This window comes from Amphiprion ocellaris, chromosome 3 (genome assembly GCF_022539595.1).
Source record: "Amphiprion ocellaris isolate individual 3 ecotype Okinawa chromosome 3, ASM2253959v1, whole genome shotgun sequence".
NCBI classification, from domain to species: Eukaryota; Metazoa; Chordata; class Actinopteri; family Pomacentridae; genus Amphiprion; species Amphiprion ocellaris.
The window spans coordinates 10,117,605-10,134,991 of record NC_072768.1 but is presented as its reverse complement, the minus strand read 5'-3'; the positions used below and the strand labels follow the sequence as shown (position 1 = coordinate 10,134,991).

At 42.9% G+C, this 17,387-nt stretch overlaps 1 protein-coding gene across 3 annotated transcripts in view; it reads right to left on the bottom strand.

Moving 5' to 3' along the window:
• Positions 1 to 10,043: 10,043 nt before the first annotated feature.
• mctp2a (multiple C2 domains, transmembrane 2a) overlaps positions 10,044 to 17,387 on the bottom strand; it is a 32,487-nt gene continuing 25,143 nt past the window's right edge. For all 3 annotated transcript variants that reach the window (XM_023264720.3, XM_035945685.2, XM_035945686.2), the window contains 4 exons: positions 14,460 to 14,569; positions 14,232 to 14,341; positions 12,992 to 13,089; positions 10,044 to 10,816 (listed from right to left, as the gene is read on the bottom strand). In XM_023264720.3, the coding sequence (XP_023120488.2) occupies positions 10,757 to 10,816; positions 12,992 to 13,089; positions 14,232 to 14,341; positions 14,460 to 14,569 (378 nt within the window). In that variant the 3' untranslated portion in view covers positions 10,044 to 10,756. The remainder of the gene's footprint in view (positions 10,817 to 12,991; positions 13,090 to 14,231; positions 14,342 to 14,459; positions 14,570 to 17,387) is intronic.

The window sequence follows — 17,387 nt, the reverse complement described above, 5'->3', positions numbered from 1 at the left end:
AATTTATTTTCAACTGTGTGGCCATGGTGCATCGATACTCCTTTTTTTGTATTTGTGCAAGGTTATTTATTTCAGTGTCCCAATAGTGAACCATATTCAGTGCCTAAATTTTGGCATTGCAGCCAGATGAGGCCCTGGCCTTGTACAAGCCTGTCAGTGGCACTCTATAGCACAGCAGCTCTTAGTGGCCGTGACTCCATGACCTGCTTTCCCGCTCCATCATGAATAGCTGCTGGCACCTCTCTCCAGCCTGTCGACTAGATGAGGAGCAAGTTTAAAGCGATACACCATTTTTTTTCCCTCAATGTCATTGCATTTTCGCCTTGATTATGTTATTATACTATATGCTGTGTATGCGCGGTTCTGCACAGTTTCACAATACCCTCCGGGTCAGGTATAAGAATAACAAAAAGTCGTCTCCTTCTGTGTTCCTCAAATGCTCTTTGTATAGTTGCACTGCTATCCATGCAAATGCTCAGCGGGAATTAAGAAATACAAAAAAAACATATAGGAACAGCTTTGACCATTAAACAGGGAGCAAGTTTATTTGCCACTCTCCCTTTAATGGGCAAAGCAGTGTAAATAAAAGAAATAAAAACCCACGGTGCTGTTTTGACATCAATGTTTCCTGCAGCTTTTATTAAAGATTTCACTGCACTGTTTTTAATTCCGCTGTAACCGTTCCACTCAAAAATACGAGCTGCCTAATCAATTCCAAGATAAAACCTTTCACCAGGAGGAGTGCAGCTGTAGACGGGCACAGCCAGACGATGTGCACGTAAGCTGGGGAGCACTGATTCCCTCCCACAGCCTGGGCCTTGTTTGCTACCTGCTTAATCCCCAGCATTTTAAAACTGTGTTTGGAATAAACGGGCTAAAGGGAATAGAGCACCTAAGAGCTCGAGAAATTGAGAGCTCGGTGCGCCTTGATTGGCAGGCGCTGTCAGCGAGTCTCTTCCAGTAAGAGGCACCTGCCTCAGCCCTAGTGGGATCCCTGCTCCAAAGTGAAGCGCAAAAGCATTGTCTTAATTATCCCCACCCCTACCCCCCACACCACCACCACGTCTCAACAAGAAGAGGAGAGAAGAAAAAAAAAAACACAATTAACGGTAAGCGTTTAGGGGAGTGAGATTATTTACTGGGGCCCATCCAGTGGAGACAGACGCTCAGTGGTCCTGAGAGACAAGCATGTCCATCAGCTTGGAGAAGCCTAGCAATCCAATTAAAGTAGAAGTCTTCCAGGCGGTCAGTGCTAACCGATGGTGTTCATAATCCACCAATGACATTGCTTTAATAGTTTTTCATTAAATCCAGAGTCTTTTAAGGGTATTTTATAGGAAAGAAGTGCAAAATATACAAGACTATCACGTTTGTATCAAGAACTGAGAAGAAACTCCCCAAACGGAGTACATCACATGAATTACACTTGCTTATTCATGAAATAAGGTGGCGCAGAAGAGGAGATGTTTGTCACAGTATACATGAAGCCTAACAGCATGGAGTGTGTAGGAAGGTATCACCAGTCTTTAGCCATCTACATGGAGGACTGACCACACTGCAGTGAACAAGGGGATCTTTTTCATAAAGACAACAAAGTGAATGTGAAGATGTGACAGCAGGAAGATTTCTGTGCTCACTATAGCACGCAGACTTCACTATAGACCCTCCAGGCTGAGGCGAAAAAAAAAAAGATTGCTGCAATTCAAAGAACAGGACTTTACTTGGAGAGGCAAACCAAATGAGAGTCTGGGCTTGGGGTCCCCGGGTCAGCTAGCAGGTGGGAATGAGATGAAGCAGAGCAGGAAAAAAAAACAGGATGGCAGAGTGGGGACGTCACATCTGGGCTGAATTAGGAAAGTAATACAGCGGGCCCAGGAAAGTGTTTGAGGATCTGGGAGGCAGATCTCCTTTCCTTAGGAACAGCAGGTTAGTATGTCAGCAGGGAGTCCAGATGAGGACGATTAGTGGTGGCCTTTGAGGAGCAGGTGCCTCTTCTACCTCTGCTGCTTAGCACTGAATGGACGGTCATTAATCTTACATTGTCATAAGACATTTAAGCAGATGATACTTTATGAGCTTGTCAAATTCTGCCTTTGTATGTGGTTTGTTTAAAATGCGGATTTTTTTTTTTTTTTTTGCATGCACCATTATGGAGCAGTGCTTCATTACATTCAACAGTCCTTGAAGTTGAAACCGGCACACCATGTAGGAAGAAAGAAGAAAACAGGGCCTCTTAATCACTGTAAGTGGATTACCTCACCTAACATTACATCACGGTTGATTCTGCGAACACGTTATTTGAAATATCACAATTTAAAATCATGTGGCTTCAACTCCGTGTGACCAGTTGGTGCCAACTATTAAAACGGAGCTACATCCACTGGCAATGTCCTGTAAGAAGCCAAGAGTAACAACAGTGTCTCCTTAATAGTCTCATAATTTCCCCCATGGCTCTATCATCCTCAGTGTCTCCACTCTGCTCCCCCGCCCTGCCCGCTCTCTACAGCAGAGACAGACACGTTTGAGAATTGATTCAGCGCTACATTAAGTAATCTAGTAATCATTTACACCAACTGTTTTTAGAGAAACAGAAGCATATTAAAGAGGCATTGATGTCACTACGAGGAGAGTGGGAAGGTTTGGGTGCAATGTGAGCGCTGTCTGACTTGGACGGCCCACGTTGGGGTTTTTGCTGTTGGTTGCCTCCTGGAGCTGTACAGTCAAGTGGAAGATCTCCTTTTTCACAGCACCATTTCCACCCCATTTCTTTGCATTTCTTTGTTATCCCCATTTCCAAAACAATTCAGTCAGTCATGAAGCTCTACCCCAAAAAACACACAAAACAACACACACACACGCACATCTGCTTGCAGGCAAGAGGAAAGAGCAGCTGTGGACGCAGACCACTGCATGAGAACTACAGTGTAGGTGTTTGTCAACATAAAAGCCTCTAAACAGACAATGATACTATTTCACAATTTTGAATCTGCAGTGGAGCATTACGTTGTTATTCATTCCACTTCATGATTGCGTGCATTTTCAGTACATTCAGGCCCACTTATGCATTGTGATAGTGATGTAAGTAGTGGCACAGGGGCTGGAATATGGGGGCTTTCATAGTTTGACAAGTTGGCCATAAAACATTTTTGTTTGTTTTTGTTCAAAAAGGATTCTAAAAGACATCTTTCTGTTGTGTGCGTACGTAAAAAGCTGAAGTGCTTTAGCTGTGAGCTATCTTACACCTTAAACTCTGGACAAAGACAGGGAGATGGAAAAGAAATCTAAGCCAAAGGCAGTCTAGTTTGAACAGCTTTACAGACTCGCCTCAAGTGTATTGTGCAGATTTTGGGGTGTAAAGGAATGAAAATGGTTATTCTCACCTGGCAATGGTCTTTGTCTTAAAACAAAAGCGTTCTTGTAGAAAATTTCAAACCTAAGAGGTCTCAGACAGTTGTTGTTATTTTGTTGGAAACACACTGATGTCTAAGGAGACATTTGAAATGTTTTTGGTGTTAGCAAAATGTTTTCATATTTTGCAAACACAAATAAAGAGAACATAAAGAGCAAAATATGTATATAGTTAGAATTATAACAGAAATAAAAGATTTCAGAATTGGATAGTTGGAAATTTGCTAAACAACAGAAACAGCTGTATATATTATAACTGTATGAAATAGTCTAGAATGATTTTTCTTCTTTTTGTTGAAGAAAAAATAAAACAAACTTTTAAAGACTATTTTTCTTCAGTCTTAAGCGCCCGAAACTTTCGCGTCACTGAAGTGCATTCATATCCTCTCGCGTAGGTTTATTTAGGATGGAGGTGTGGGTGGCTGCGGATAAGTAATGATTTACAAATAATAAGTGGAGGAATGAACAAATCAATAAATCAGTAGATCTCTGGATATTTGTGAGGCAACCTTTTTTTTTTATTATTATTTATCTGGGTGTTTTATTTGTTTTCAGCTCTCCAAGGCAGGAGCAGGAATCCCAAATTATCCAGGGGGTTAGGGGGCGCAGTGCCCCTGAGCCCCGAGCCCCATAGCGGAGGTAACGTATTCAATGGCCTGGGGCGAGTGGAGGAGAGGAGCGGCCCTGCTGCATACTGATGGCAGGGAGAGAAGCCAGTAATTGGAGCTGCAGAGGAGAGGGGAGAGGGGGGCAAGCACTGGGAGATGATGGCTTTGTTTTCTCTCTTCCTGTCTGTGCCGCTCAAACTCCTCCTCCCAGACCTCGCTCTCCCTCACACTCACTAAGTTGAGATATGGAGAAATTGAATAGAGATACTTGCTAATTGGTCTCTTGCTGCTTGCTTAAAGGACCATAGACATTCTTTTCATTTGCCTATTGAAACTAATAAACTATGTCTGTCTGTGTGTGCCAGTGAGAATGTGTGTGTGTGTGTGTGTAGTAATTCAAGGATTACATGAAGCACTGTGTTGTTCTAATGGAGAAAAGAGGAAGGTGTGAAGGACTGCTATTACAGTAGTTTTAAGAATGGTTGTTATTGTTATTAAGACTGAAAGGAGAAGCTGAGCTCGCTAAAATGAGCATGTCCTTTGAAAAATCCAAGACCGGACTATTTATAATACCATATCAAAGCTCGACTAGATCATTTACTGCCTTATTTCTCACTCTTGTAGTAAAACATATGCATTGCGTCAATGAAAGCCAATTCAAACCCTGTGCTGCCTGATGTGATGTAAATTGGTAAATACTATCTTAATCAGAGCGCATCACAGTTAATTAAGAAAATTACTTTGACAAACGGTTTGAAGCTGGTGTAAGAGCTCAAGCCAACATTGCAATCAGGCTCATTCCTTATGGTGGTGCTCCCTCATGTGGGTAGTCGACGCCGACAAGGCTAATGTATACATTGCCGAACATCACTATCAAATCGGCCGGGAGAGACTAGAGTGGAAGTGAATCTTCAGACTAAATACTTTTGGCACAGTGTCCTCAAGGCGTTCTCTGTTGACACAATTAAAATATATCGTATATGTAGGCAAATGGCCTACAAGAACTGGAGGAAGGAGGCTGTGGCGGCGTGTTGAAGTCAGTGCTACTGGCTGGTCTGGCTTTAACAGGTTGAAGCCCCACGGGTCACTAGAAGGACATACGCAAGTGGGGCTTTCATTTCCTGTCAAAGAGGAGCAAGAGAGATGCTTTCCAAGGCATCAGTCGCTGGCTAATTGGGCCCCGGTGGGTGACACTACAGCATCATAAATAAAACAAACACAGTTGTGGTGTTTCTGCCACTGGACGCTTTAAACCTTCATCACAGAATAAGCGGTTCCGATGAAACACCCAGCCTAATTACTCTGGTACAGGGCTGTTATCTTTTCTGCCTCGCTGTAATTGATCCTCTCTTTTTTTTTTTTTCCGAGCGCATTTATGTTTTTAATCAGAAATGAGAGCATGCATTGCCTGAGAGCTTGAAGACCTTGTAGGAGCCGATAATTAGCCACTGTGGTTAATGGGCCTAACTGTGCTTGTGTGCTACATGACTCTGTGGTGTCATAATGTGGCAGAGCTTGGAGGAGACGGTGCTCAGGGGTGATACACATGTGATTAGTCTCCTCACTTCGCCACAGCCCTCTTCACACCTTAGCTTTGCAGTCAGCGCCACAAACCTCTGGTGTAGAAAATTACATATCTTTAACAGCACTCACTAATCAAATCTACTCCGTGTGAACCTCTGACTGATCCATGACCAGTGTTGGGGTTTAATCGTTTTCCTAATTCATTGGAACAGACCTAAAATACCGACGCACACGAGTACTGCCTATGCATTCTCAAAGTGGTTGCAGCATAACTAATACAAGCGTACCATATTATTATAATGCGTTCCCTTTTACTTGTGTGCTGCATTTATGTTTGCATAGCGGCATATATGCTAATTTGGATAAATATACAGCTTGCCCTGGGCCGTGAATTATAAATCAGGCTAATAGTGATACACTCGCAGTCTCTTGCTTCCTTTAAATTTACATTGAATCAAAATACATCTGCTGCCCGATTGTCATGTTGTGCATTCTCCATTCTGCTGGGCTTGATGATGATTTCACTTTGTTATTCAGCCGGTGACTCCTTCCTTGGGACCATATATCCATATTCATTCTGAACCTATAGAATGTGTCAAATAGAGGTGTCCTAATTGTGTCCTTGATGAAAGGCTATTAATATTGAACACTTTCACATTCACCCATGTGCCAGTACTGAGAAAATGTGTTTTTCCCCTTCTTTCACCGAGACAAAAAGCAGATCTGTTCATATCTCTAATGATACCTGATTCCCCAGGGGTTAGTGGCGAGACTAGCTGTGGCTTTAGCAGATTCATCAAACAAAATATGGTGCTCTTTCCTCAGGAGGCTGAGAGTCACATTGCGTTATATCACTGTTAATTAGAATGAAATATGCAGTTCAATTATTCTTTGTATTGTTTCCTGATGCATGTGCTCGCGCTAACTATAGAGCACTGATGTAACACCAAATGTTAGAAAGCTTAACACTTTATTTCCTCTTGTTTTTTCAAAGCAGCAGCATTTTTTATGTGTGTGTGTGTGTTTTTTGCCTTCAGTCCCATTCCATTTTTCACCTTAAACAAGTAAGCCCATAACTTTTCCACACAGGGACAATAAAAACAAAGCCTTTAATAGCATGGAGGTTCTCATAAGCAGTGCTGTCATGATCCTGGCAATAAGTGGCCGGATTAGCTGGGTGGCGGGGGTGTCCCATGTGACATTATTTTTGAGGCAGGCAGTAGCTGTCCTGTGGCCGGTGTCAGCACCGAGCAACCTCTGATCTAGGAACAGCAACTGTCAGGCCTGCACCTGTAACACCGAGACCTCGTGTCTCCCCCCCGTCCACAACACAAGGTTGTGCTTAGACATGCTTTGCATCTCGTCGGCACTCATTGGCCCAAGCAGTACTCTCGAGACTGGGCATGATCCCAGCTGTTGTCTTCATTTTAATGCACTCTGAATAATATTAAAGCAGAATCAGTTGAATTTATTAATGCAGCTTGCCCCTTAGAGAGATGCTTTTAAAGGCCAATGATTTAATTTCAGCTCTTAAAGGCCATCTTCTGTTCTTGATGCTATAAAGAATTATGGCTTTTGCCATCTCTTAACACCACTGTGTTCTGTGGGCCACAAAATGAATTATTAGTAAACTGGAGCCACTGAAAACAGCTGCTATTAGTGACCATTTTTCTCTCTGTTGTTATCTCAGTCATGTTCCCACCCCTATTCCCAGAGACAACATCAGTCCCGGTTACTATGATTTATATTGTCTATCATCAGGAGAGACTAAAGAAATGTACTGCCTGGTTATACTACATTCCAGAACAAACACCAAAAGCAACATCATTTTAAAAACTCCCAATGCAGCCGGCTCATGTAAATGTGTTTATATACAGTAGGCAAAACAGTCAGTAACTGTAGCAACCACAGCACGTTCTGTCATTCGTATTGTGTTTCTGCTGAGCCAATGCCAAGCAAATTCTGCTCTTTATTGGTGTCAGGGTTCTGTCTGGAGGCAGACCATAACCTCTGCACCATTAATTTGGGCCAGTTGGGAGTTGCAGCGCAGCCACTGATCTCCATGACCTGCTTCTCAGGTGGTACAAGGAGACCAAATAACACATGCATAAGAGCTTTAACACATGTAAGTCAACTATGAGTGGTGCTTTTGTTACTTTGTCCTACTGTGTGCATTATGTCTCTCGGAGAGGGGGTCAGAGAACCTTAACAGCATTGCACATGTAGCAATTACTAAGGAGGTGTTGAGAACAGTGGCTTATTTAAATGAGGATTTTTTTTTTTGCTATGCATCTCCTTGTAAAGCAACGCAGAACTGCGAGAGAGAGAAAGGGTGCAGTGTTCTCTCTCTGTGCACTTGGTAGTTTGACGCCCGCTCCGGGGCTGAACATCAGAGGAGCGGCTGCTGAAAAAACAGGTTGTATGGGTCCTTGCACACAGCCTGCCTGTGGTGCTGCCTGAAGGACTGCCATGGAAACAAGGAGTGTGACAGGCTCTGGGGGGATCCGCCACAGCTGCAGGCACTTCCTTTTTGACAGCCTGATGAAGACATCACTGCCACACCATGCACAACAACAACAACTACTGGAGAAAAAAATGTGATCAGACAATGTTAACTGCTGTGTGGCTGAAATGTTCATTAGCAGGCTTGTAAAACATCCAGGGATTTTCCCCACCACATTCAGGGACCATATTGCACAGTGACTTCCTCTGGTGAGATTCATATCTGTCCCAGGAGAAAATACATTGATAAATAATTCCTTAAATATGATCACACCACTTTGAAAAGCGGCGGTGTGTTTGTGTGTGGGTGTGTCTGTACTGTGTGTGTGTATTAGGAAGTAGCATGAGTGTGCATTGGTGCATGCGAAGGTGAATCAACAATTGTTGAAACCCTGTCAGACACTTCTGTATGATCCATTGAATATGAATGATACAGGGAACATCCAAGTCCACAACCTCAGTGCCACACATTTGAAGCTTTGACAGCTTGTAGACAGGCAACCGTAGTCCCATAGGACCTCTCATAATGTCACTGGCAGCATTTGCCTCGATAATATAGATGCCAATGACACAATAATATGTCAACTTAAAAACTGCTGTTCACCCAAGTGATAATTTTAGTTAAATTGGACTTTATGTGGCCATTAACTGCCAGGTTAGCATTTTCTTGTGTTCTGTCAGAGATGTCGATGCATTTTGGTTGTTTGCTAAAATGTCAATTAAACGTACCCTGGGAGTTCTGCTTAATTGGTTTCACCTCTTGGGGACATTTCATTGGGTCTTTTTAGTGATCTGCTTGTACCCCCCCACCACCTCTCCCCGGCGCTGCCCTCCTCTCAGCACAGCCAAAACCAGCCCCCCAGCCCCAATGGAGCCAAGAATGTAGGAGGGTTTCAGCCAGTGTGTGGGATTTAGCTCGTCAGAAGCTCAGGGTCACCTCCACACCCTCTCACTTTGAAATGGACCCCTGGTGGCAGCTCCTGGGAGAGCCCAGTGATGTCTCTATCAGCCTGTCAAAAGAGATAGCCCGGGGCTCCACCAGGTCCCCCTGAGCCAATCAAACTCTTCACAAAGCACAGATGGATGCTCTTTCACCAGCGTGCTACTCCTGAGGAGGGAGGGGGGCACCCGGCCGCGATGCTCAGTCCCCCGATCAGTTGGAACAAACTCCCATTGCTGGGGTCTATTTCTCAGCTCAGCTCAACTTCAATTATCAGTATGTACATTTAAAAAAAAAAAAAAAGAGCACTTGCCATTTGTCTACTGACAGAAAGATGCACACACAAACACATGCTAGCTCGATGAAGGTTTAAGTGCCACTTATGTACACTAGCTCATATATTGTGCCGTATGTATTGTAAATATTTTGAAGGACTTTTTTTTCCCACGCTGTAGTACATTTGCGAGAATAATATAATATGGCTTAACAGTTTTGCAAAATTGCAAAAGGTGTCATTAATTGATTATTCTTTGCGTCTATGGGAACACTGACAGATGATACACTCTCTTCTCCCTCTACTTGGAAAAACTGTTGCAGGAAGACAGATGGAAAAACAGAGTATGTGTGTGTGTAACCATTAGATAGACCAGGTGATTTTAGTGGAAATATAAAGCACTAAGTGCTGAGGATGGAGAGAGTACTCTCTGTGAGATGAGCTCTTTCTCTCTCATCTGGACCCTGTTATTGTGAGAAGGCAACAAAGCAATGCATTAGGAAGCACAGTGGAGCCACACAGCTTTGATGTGAGCTCAGTAACCAAGGCGCAGCGGTGGCCGGTGTGTGAGCTCTGTTTCAATGGCTGTGTTGTGTAATCAGATGTGTTTACTGTGTATTCAAGTAAAGAAGTGGTGTAATCCATCCTCACTAGAAGTGCAGTTATTGAAAAAACGCAGGCAAAAAAACAAGAACTCAAACTGATGAAGATTCGTTATTCAGGATTCCTACAAATTCTCTATTTGGTGATGCAGACATGGTACTGAGCAGAAATGAAACTTTCAATCTAACATACACCAGTGCACAAACTTTACTAAAGAAAAGACGGCTGGAAATAATACATATATTGTACATAAATAGATATTTGCTGCTGCGATAAAATTAAGAAAGCAGACAGCATTGTTATATATACAGCAAATCCTTTTCACAAAAAAAAAAGAAATTCAGTACTCTGTCCTAATATGTTAAATGTGCAGTAAAAGACATTAGTTCTCCTTGATTATTTAAAAATATACACAACATTTTGACCTTTAAGTAAATTAACACACTGATAAAGAAGTATATTGTGGAGGTTTGTTAAACTCGTATTATCTTTACCTTAAGGCAAATTTCTCAGTTTCAGCAGAGTAAAAAAAAAGCAAAACAGGGGAGCTCTTAGGTAAGCCAAACCCGACGCTTTTCATTCCTTTTCTAAATTATATCCAAAGATGAAGGCTGAGTCCTGCAATGCTCTCTTTTCTTTACCTCCAAGCTTGTGATTGACAGCGCCATGTGCTGCCCTCCTGGCTGCTGCAGTTCACAGCCCCTGTCAGGGGGGTGGCAAACACACAAGCCAGAGAGTGGCTGGCTGCCCCTCAGCAGCAGGGGGCAGACTTAGGGTGGTGTGGTGGGGTGCATAGGGTCATGGGCTGTGCTGGCACCGGAGCATTGTTGTCAGATGGACTGCATCGTACCACATTTAAAAAAGAGACCAGCCTTTCATCCAGCGTGTCCATGGAGCTTACTTTTTCCTCCGCGGCTGGCTCTGGCTGGTGGGCGCTCTCAGCGCACTGTACTGCACCTGTAAAAACAAACAGGAGTTTGGTCAGAGGCAGGTAATCCGAGCTCAGTGGAGCGCATGGTAATGGCTCCCCTGAGGAGAGCTGGTGCAGGGGAAAGCGAGGCGGGCTCGCCTGTAATGAATCATTTTTTAAACACAGGAGCAGAGGGGATTAATCACAGGGAGGAAGGATTTGAGGAGTCAAGGGTTCTGTACCAGTGTACGCCCCCCTCATTCTGCACCAGAATCACAATATTAGAAACAGACATCAACTGTTGAGATGACCTGCCAGGCCAGTGAGGGAGTTGCAAACTGTATAATCACTCACTATAAGCTCTGTCCCCTAAAGAAAACTCCGTTGGTGTTTAGTGTTGCTTAAGTTGAGAAGTTACCAACATCAGTTAATGTGTAACTCTCTTCTTGACTTTACAAACCCTTGGTGTGACTTTGATTTCTTCAGGCTAAAACAAGACCTGTAATGTGATATCTAAACTTACAACCTTGTTTTTTTTCTGCAAGTTACATATGTAGAATTCAGCTCGTGAAAGATTTACTCATGTTTCAAATTTTCTTCTTCCAGAAATTCCTGTATGTTGGAACAAACTTAGAAAATAAATGCTGGATTATGTTGTAGAATCATGTTCACTTTGAGACAGAAAAATTATTTGAAATAGTTTTTTCATTTCAAAATTACCACCAAAATTGCCATCATAATCCAAAGAAGACTGATCATAGGATAAACTGAAAAGAAGAGTTGGAATTCGAAAACTTGCTTTTGAAGCCTGCTTGCTGAGCTCAAACAATACGGTAAATCTGTTGAATAAAGGTAAGAACTCTATGCTAATTAGCTGGTCTCCATTATTAGAATGGGAGATGGAATGTGGGAACAAAGTGACTGCCTCCTGCATCAGAACATGAAACTGTCGTCAGAACTGACAGATGCTTCTTATTTCAAGACAGACACAGTGTTGTCAGAAGTCCCCGTTTGAGGCAGACTTTGTAGATGTGCACAGGCACTAATTGCCAAGTCACATTTGCAAGAAAGACAGGAGTCAATTTTCAGCCTTTGTGGTGTTTTGTGTCCGCACCTATCTGAGGATTGAAGTTCTAAGTCAACAAAAACAAAATATGTGGTCTATTGTTTTGGGTCTCCTGTGTATATGATGTTAAGGTTATTTTTTTCACAGTACATAATGAAACGTACTTATGATGAATCTTAAGGGTGTTTTGTTTTTTATGATTGGAGCTATTTTCAAGATGTAGTTCCTCTTTTAAACCAGGCTAAAAAGTATTGTTTCCATGGGATTTTAAAGTGAGTCATTTTCAAAGCCCAAACATTGTATCCCAGTGGGGAAAGAAGACATACAAAGGATTCTGAATCAAAATGTATTCACCACCTTGTTTTGCCAACTCAGTCAGCCAAATCTCAAACAACACAGGCTCCCTCCAACATCACAGAGAAGTCAGCAATGGCTTGCTGCAGGAGGACATCAAGGGTGCAGCTGAGAAACAGACTGGGGTGAGAGTGTCTTGCCAGATCCAGACTGTCAGGGTTTCTTACTGAATTCTGTCTAGTGAGTTACCTGTGAGATGAAGGCATTGTGTGGCACTTCATTTCCTGGCTAAGCAAAAAAAAAAAACCTCTCAGTCAGAGAACGGCGAGCACCCGGCGCCACTTATAACGCCCTGACAGCTCTTCTCCGCTCTGTGATGTAAATGCAAATGACATATCAGCCATGGCTAATATGTAATCACATATGGCACCCAGCAAGACGACTGGGGCTCACGACTACAATAATTGACTCCACCACCCTGAAGTGACTGAGGCCACATCAGAGTTTCTGTGCTGACACAACAGCCAGAGACGTCAGGAGTCCTGCGCCGGCCCTCAGTCAGTCACCAACTTTAATGTCACAGGGCCTCAATCAAGCACACAAAATTGCTAATAACGGTCGAGGCTACGGCAGTATGGCTGAGGACAGATCTGGGCATCTCCTCATTCAGGCACTACGGCGACTACATGGAGTTGTGCTGAGGAATAATTGGGCCAGGGCTGCTTTAAAGGCGAGAGTCCATTAATAATCAAACAAAGCCAGAGGATATATTTCTGCAACACTTGGGAATTCTGGCACAGCAAATAATGCAGACATCTACAGGGAATTCCCTCCCTATCTGTATGTAAAATTGGACCCTTACCTTTTGAACATCAGAAGGCACCCTCTTGAGGAAATCCAGTATTTCATTATTGTCAATAGTATATGGGTTGCGCAGCTTCTTGGTAAATTTGTTAACACCTGTGAAAACAAGAACGCATTAATAAATAAAGGTGTCACACCAACCAGTACAGTTTTATAACAATAATAAAAAGTTGTGTAACCCGAGTGGAGACCTCCCACTAGTGTGTCAGTAACAGCACTATATGATGCTTATCCAATTGATCCCTCTGAGCAAAAAATAAATTTGAGTCAGACGAATAAAGTTAGGAGAAAGCAATACTTTATCAATTTGTTTAATTTGAACAACAAGCACACGTTCATGACAACTTTTCTCACTTTTGTTTGCTTCGATCTGGTCATTTCTTGAACATCTATATTTACTTTGCACATAACTGCATACCAGAGAGGAAAAAACAGTATCTCTGGGGTCTTGTAATGGGACCATTATATTCACACCTCGGTACTGCCTGTACCTCAGCATGCAGACAAAGAACCTAAGGACTTAAATATGTGCAAGCAACTTGAAAGGCTTGCCTTGCAACCACAGAGATGGGGGTTAACTGGGGAGGCAGAGGAGTGTCTCAGACTGTGTGTTTTTTGTTTGATATGGTGGTTTTTTGGTATTGATTGTGTTGAAGGCAGTGTGGAAGTACAGTGGTTGTGGGCTTACAGCTGGAGGAGGAGAGCCTGTTAAGGGCAGCATATCTCCCTGACCACTGAGATGACGGTCTATTCTGTATGACTACAGCAGATAATGAGAGGCTAGACCAGGAGCCTACAGACTGCCCAAGGACATCATGTATTATATACAGCTTGCTACTCTACCTCTGCTTTGTTTTCACACAAACCCTCGGTCATGCCTCTGCTGGGCTCTGCTACATCAGCCCACACTGGGCAGAGCGAACCTCTGCAGCTGTCTGATCTCTGTGCATTTGCAGAGGTGTAGAGATGGCAGAGTTCTTAAATTACTGTACTTCATTAAATCATGGATTTGCAGTTAGAAAGATTGAATAAGAGATGTGTTTTGCAACAATGATATAGGCATTGATTTTTGTGCTATTTGTGAGGATATCTTTTTCGGTTATAGTACTGCGAGCAAGAAACAGATAGTGGGAGTTTGATAGCTTTTGGTATTCACCCAACACACTTTCAGTCATGCAGAAGAGATTTTTCATTAACACTTTTATGAATTAAATTGTGTTTTTGCAAGTAGATCTCACCCCATATCAGCACAATGTATCGAAATGGGATAAAATATAATAGTGCTGCTGCGACGAACATCACCAAGCAGGCCAAGCACGACACGAATGGGACAGACCAGTTAAATATGCTGTAAAAGAAAAAAAAATAAGGTGAAGTTCAATCTAAAAATATGAACTGAAAGGAAATATACATAAAAAATAAAATAAAGATATTTTTGCAGGTTAAAAATAAAAGAGTCTAATTACTTCTTGATTCGCTCTCCGATGTTTGCGATTTCCTCCAAAACGTTCTGGACAACCAGCACTACTTCCTGCACCATATGTATCTTATCCATCAAACCCTTTTTTCCGGATTCCTAAAAAGGAACAAAAAAAAAATGCACAGACACTGATGAGGTACGCTGTATGTCAATTGTTGGGCAGGGTAGACAAAGACCAGTTTATCTCTGCCGTGCTATTATGTGTGATTTATCTATTGAATGGCCCGTAATGAGCAAACACTGTACATCTTCAGACTATGCTTTTGAAGATGAGACAGACTCAGTGCTCAGAAGCTGTTATGTGGATGGCTGAGAGATTTCAGCTTTTGTCCACCACACACAATAGAGCTGTTGCACAAGTGCAGCACAATCAAGACTCTCCGGTAGATGAAAAGTACACAAAATGGCCATCTGCAATCAGGCAGACTAGACGACCTAGACAAGAAGTGCAGGGGCCTCGCAACTTCGGAGAGATTCCATTCCAGCAGCCTGCACAGGACAAGATTCAACATGTTTTAACAAATCTGCCAGGCCTGGCTTTCTAACCTATCCTAACATTCCCTCCGCATTAGAAAAACACTTCAGCCTGCTCAGAACACCAGTTGGATATGTACTTGTTCGCTTTTTTTATATTTAAGATTCTCATCACAACCCTCACTACACATAAAATAATATTTGCTTTAAATGCACTGAGATTCTAATGAGTCTGGCAAAGCAATAAGTCAGTATATTAGAGGGTTTGAGCGTTTGTCTCGGAATTAAACAAATATGATCGCATCAAGCTGGGAAATAATGACAACTGTGAAGCCTTCCAGGGCAGAGGAGTGACTCGAGATAACACAAGTAACACACGCTAAAGAGGGCTGAGAAGCCTCACATCAAAAGGAGGCAATAATGACAGGAATGATGACAGAGAGAAGGGTGGGAGAGGAAGAGTGAGAAGGAGAGTGTTGGGGGGAGGGCGCTCTAATGGACCCTAACAGGAGGCTTGAGGATGTCTATATGTTTGTGTTACAAGTCAGCTGAAGCCGCAGCCTGTGTGCATTGACAGGGCCCAGACAGAATGCCTTTATCAGAGCTTCATGAGGCAGCCCCTGGGAACACACTGTCTGCCAGAACAGAGAGACTCCCCACTGCTGGGCCCACTCTCCTCCACGAAAGGCGCAGGAAGAGAGCAATTCCCACACTAGCAGAGCCTCCCCCACTGGGCTCGGATCTGGACAGACACTGAAGGCTCAGCACTGTCCAAAAAAGGAAAAAGTATCACAAATATGCTTTCTTTGAGATTAACATCTTCTGGTCTCATCATGGGGAAAGAGGACTATCTGTGTTTATGCATCATCTCACTGCACTCCACTGCCGCACGTGACTGAGCAAACCTTCATGTGTGTCCTTTACTCCGCGTCAGGTGTTAATTGAGCCCTTTATCCGAAGTTTATTTTGAAAGTGGGGAACACTGTAAGAGTCTGCTAAAAGCCATTGCAATCTGTGTCGGTAAGCTCCTGATGGATCCGGAGAGCCGCACATCGTAAAATGACAGTTCATTTGATGCGGAGCCACAGCAGTTACAGTAGGCATTCCTTTTCATATTTCCATTTAAACCTGTTTAAGTGACCCAATTACATGATTTGGAATTCAAATTGTATTATGAGGTATGTAGCATTATTAAACTGCAATGGATACACATGCACAGTAAATCTAGCTTGAAAAACAGCTCCAGCAGGAAGAAAAGAGAAACCATATTGGCTTTCATTTCTAAAAGGAAAAACAGACAAATAGATGTACTCTGAAGTATGCATCAAGAGGCAGAGCTCTCATGATTATCATTATTCATCTGCTTTAAGATTCCTGAAATCCTCCATCTCCTTAGCGACCAAAACTGACGCTCTTCCTACATTAATCATGTGATGATATTCTTTGTTCATCTTTCTTTTCAGCATGTACATGAGTGCCGAAAAAACAAAAATAAATAAAAGATCTGCTTCTTAAATGGAAAAGGATGGGCAAACTGGGGATGGACTAAATGAGTCCTAAATGTCTACTGAGTAGAAAACCTGTGTGAAATCATATTCTCATTTCAGATAAAATTGTAAAAGCTTCCTTTTAAGGTGTGGTAATGGAGAACCAATTTGATCTCCTGCACAAAGGTAAACATACTCTCACAGACGTGCGGCGTTATCAAAGGCTGAGAAAAAAGCTCATTTAGCATAATTTTAATTAGAATAAACGGTGCCAAATTTGAATTCTCAGACTGAATATTTTTCTAGTGACTCTTTTGACAAGGATACGGAGCCTGTCTAAATGAAAAACACCTGTGTTCCTGGCAATTTATGTCAGATGGAGCTAAAATAAGCTAACAAACAATTTGCTGGGATGAGGCGGTAAAACATTGTTGAGTCCATGTGCGGTATCTCTCGTAATGTGTGCCGCAGATCATGACATGGGCAGTCTGTCTGACTGGTGCGCTCAAGGAGACCCAGCGGTGACTGTGGACTGTTGGGTGAGAGATGGAGTAACCCCGCAGCCCAGTCTAGCACCCCCACAACCACCTCTCACCCTCCCCCCAACTCCCCTGGGCTGGGCTCTGTGAGCAAGTCAACCCCGGACCAGCACTGCCAGCCAGGGGGCAATGAAAGGGCTGTTTCATCTTCCCTGTTCATGTCTGTTGGAGATCTATGGACTTGTTTTGCCTCTCTGTTTCTTTATGTTATGATTAAATATTGTCTATCTGCTCAATTGATACCTAAGGCCAAAGGGAAGTCACTTTGCCCACACATAATTTGTAAGCTGTCTCCTTCCCTGAGGACAGATTTGTTCACAGGCAGAGAATCTGTTCTGTATTATCCTGTTGTAACACTGCCTCGCCTTTCGTCTCTCTTTAACGTCATGCCTTCACATTCTTGCTGCTCTGTCT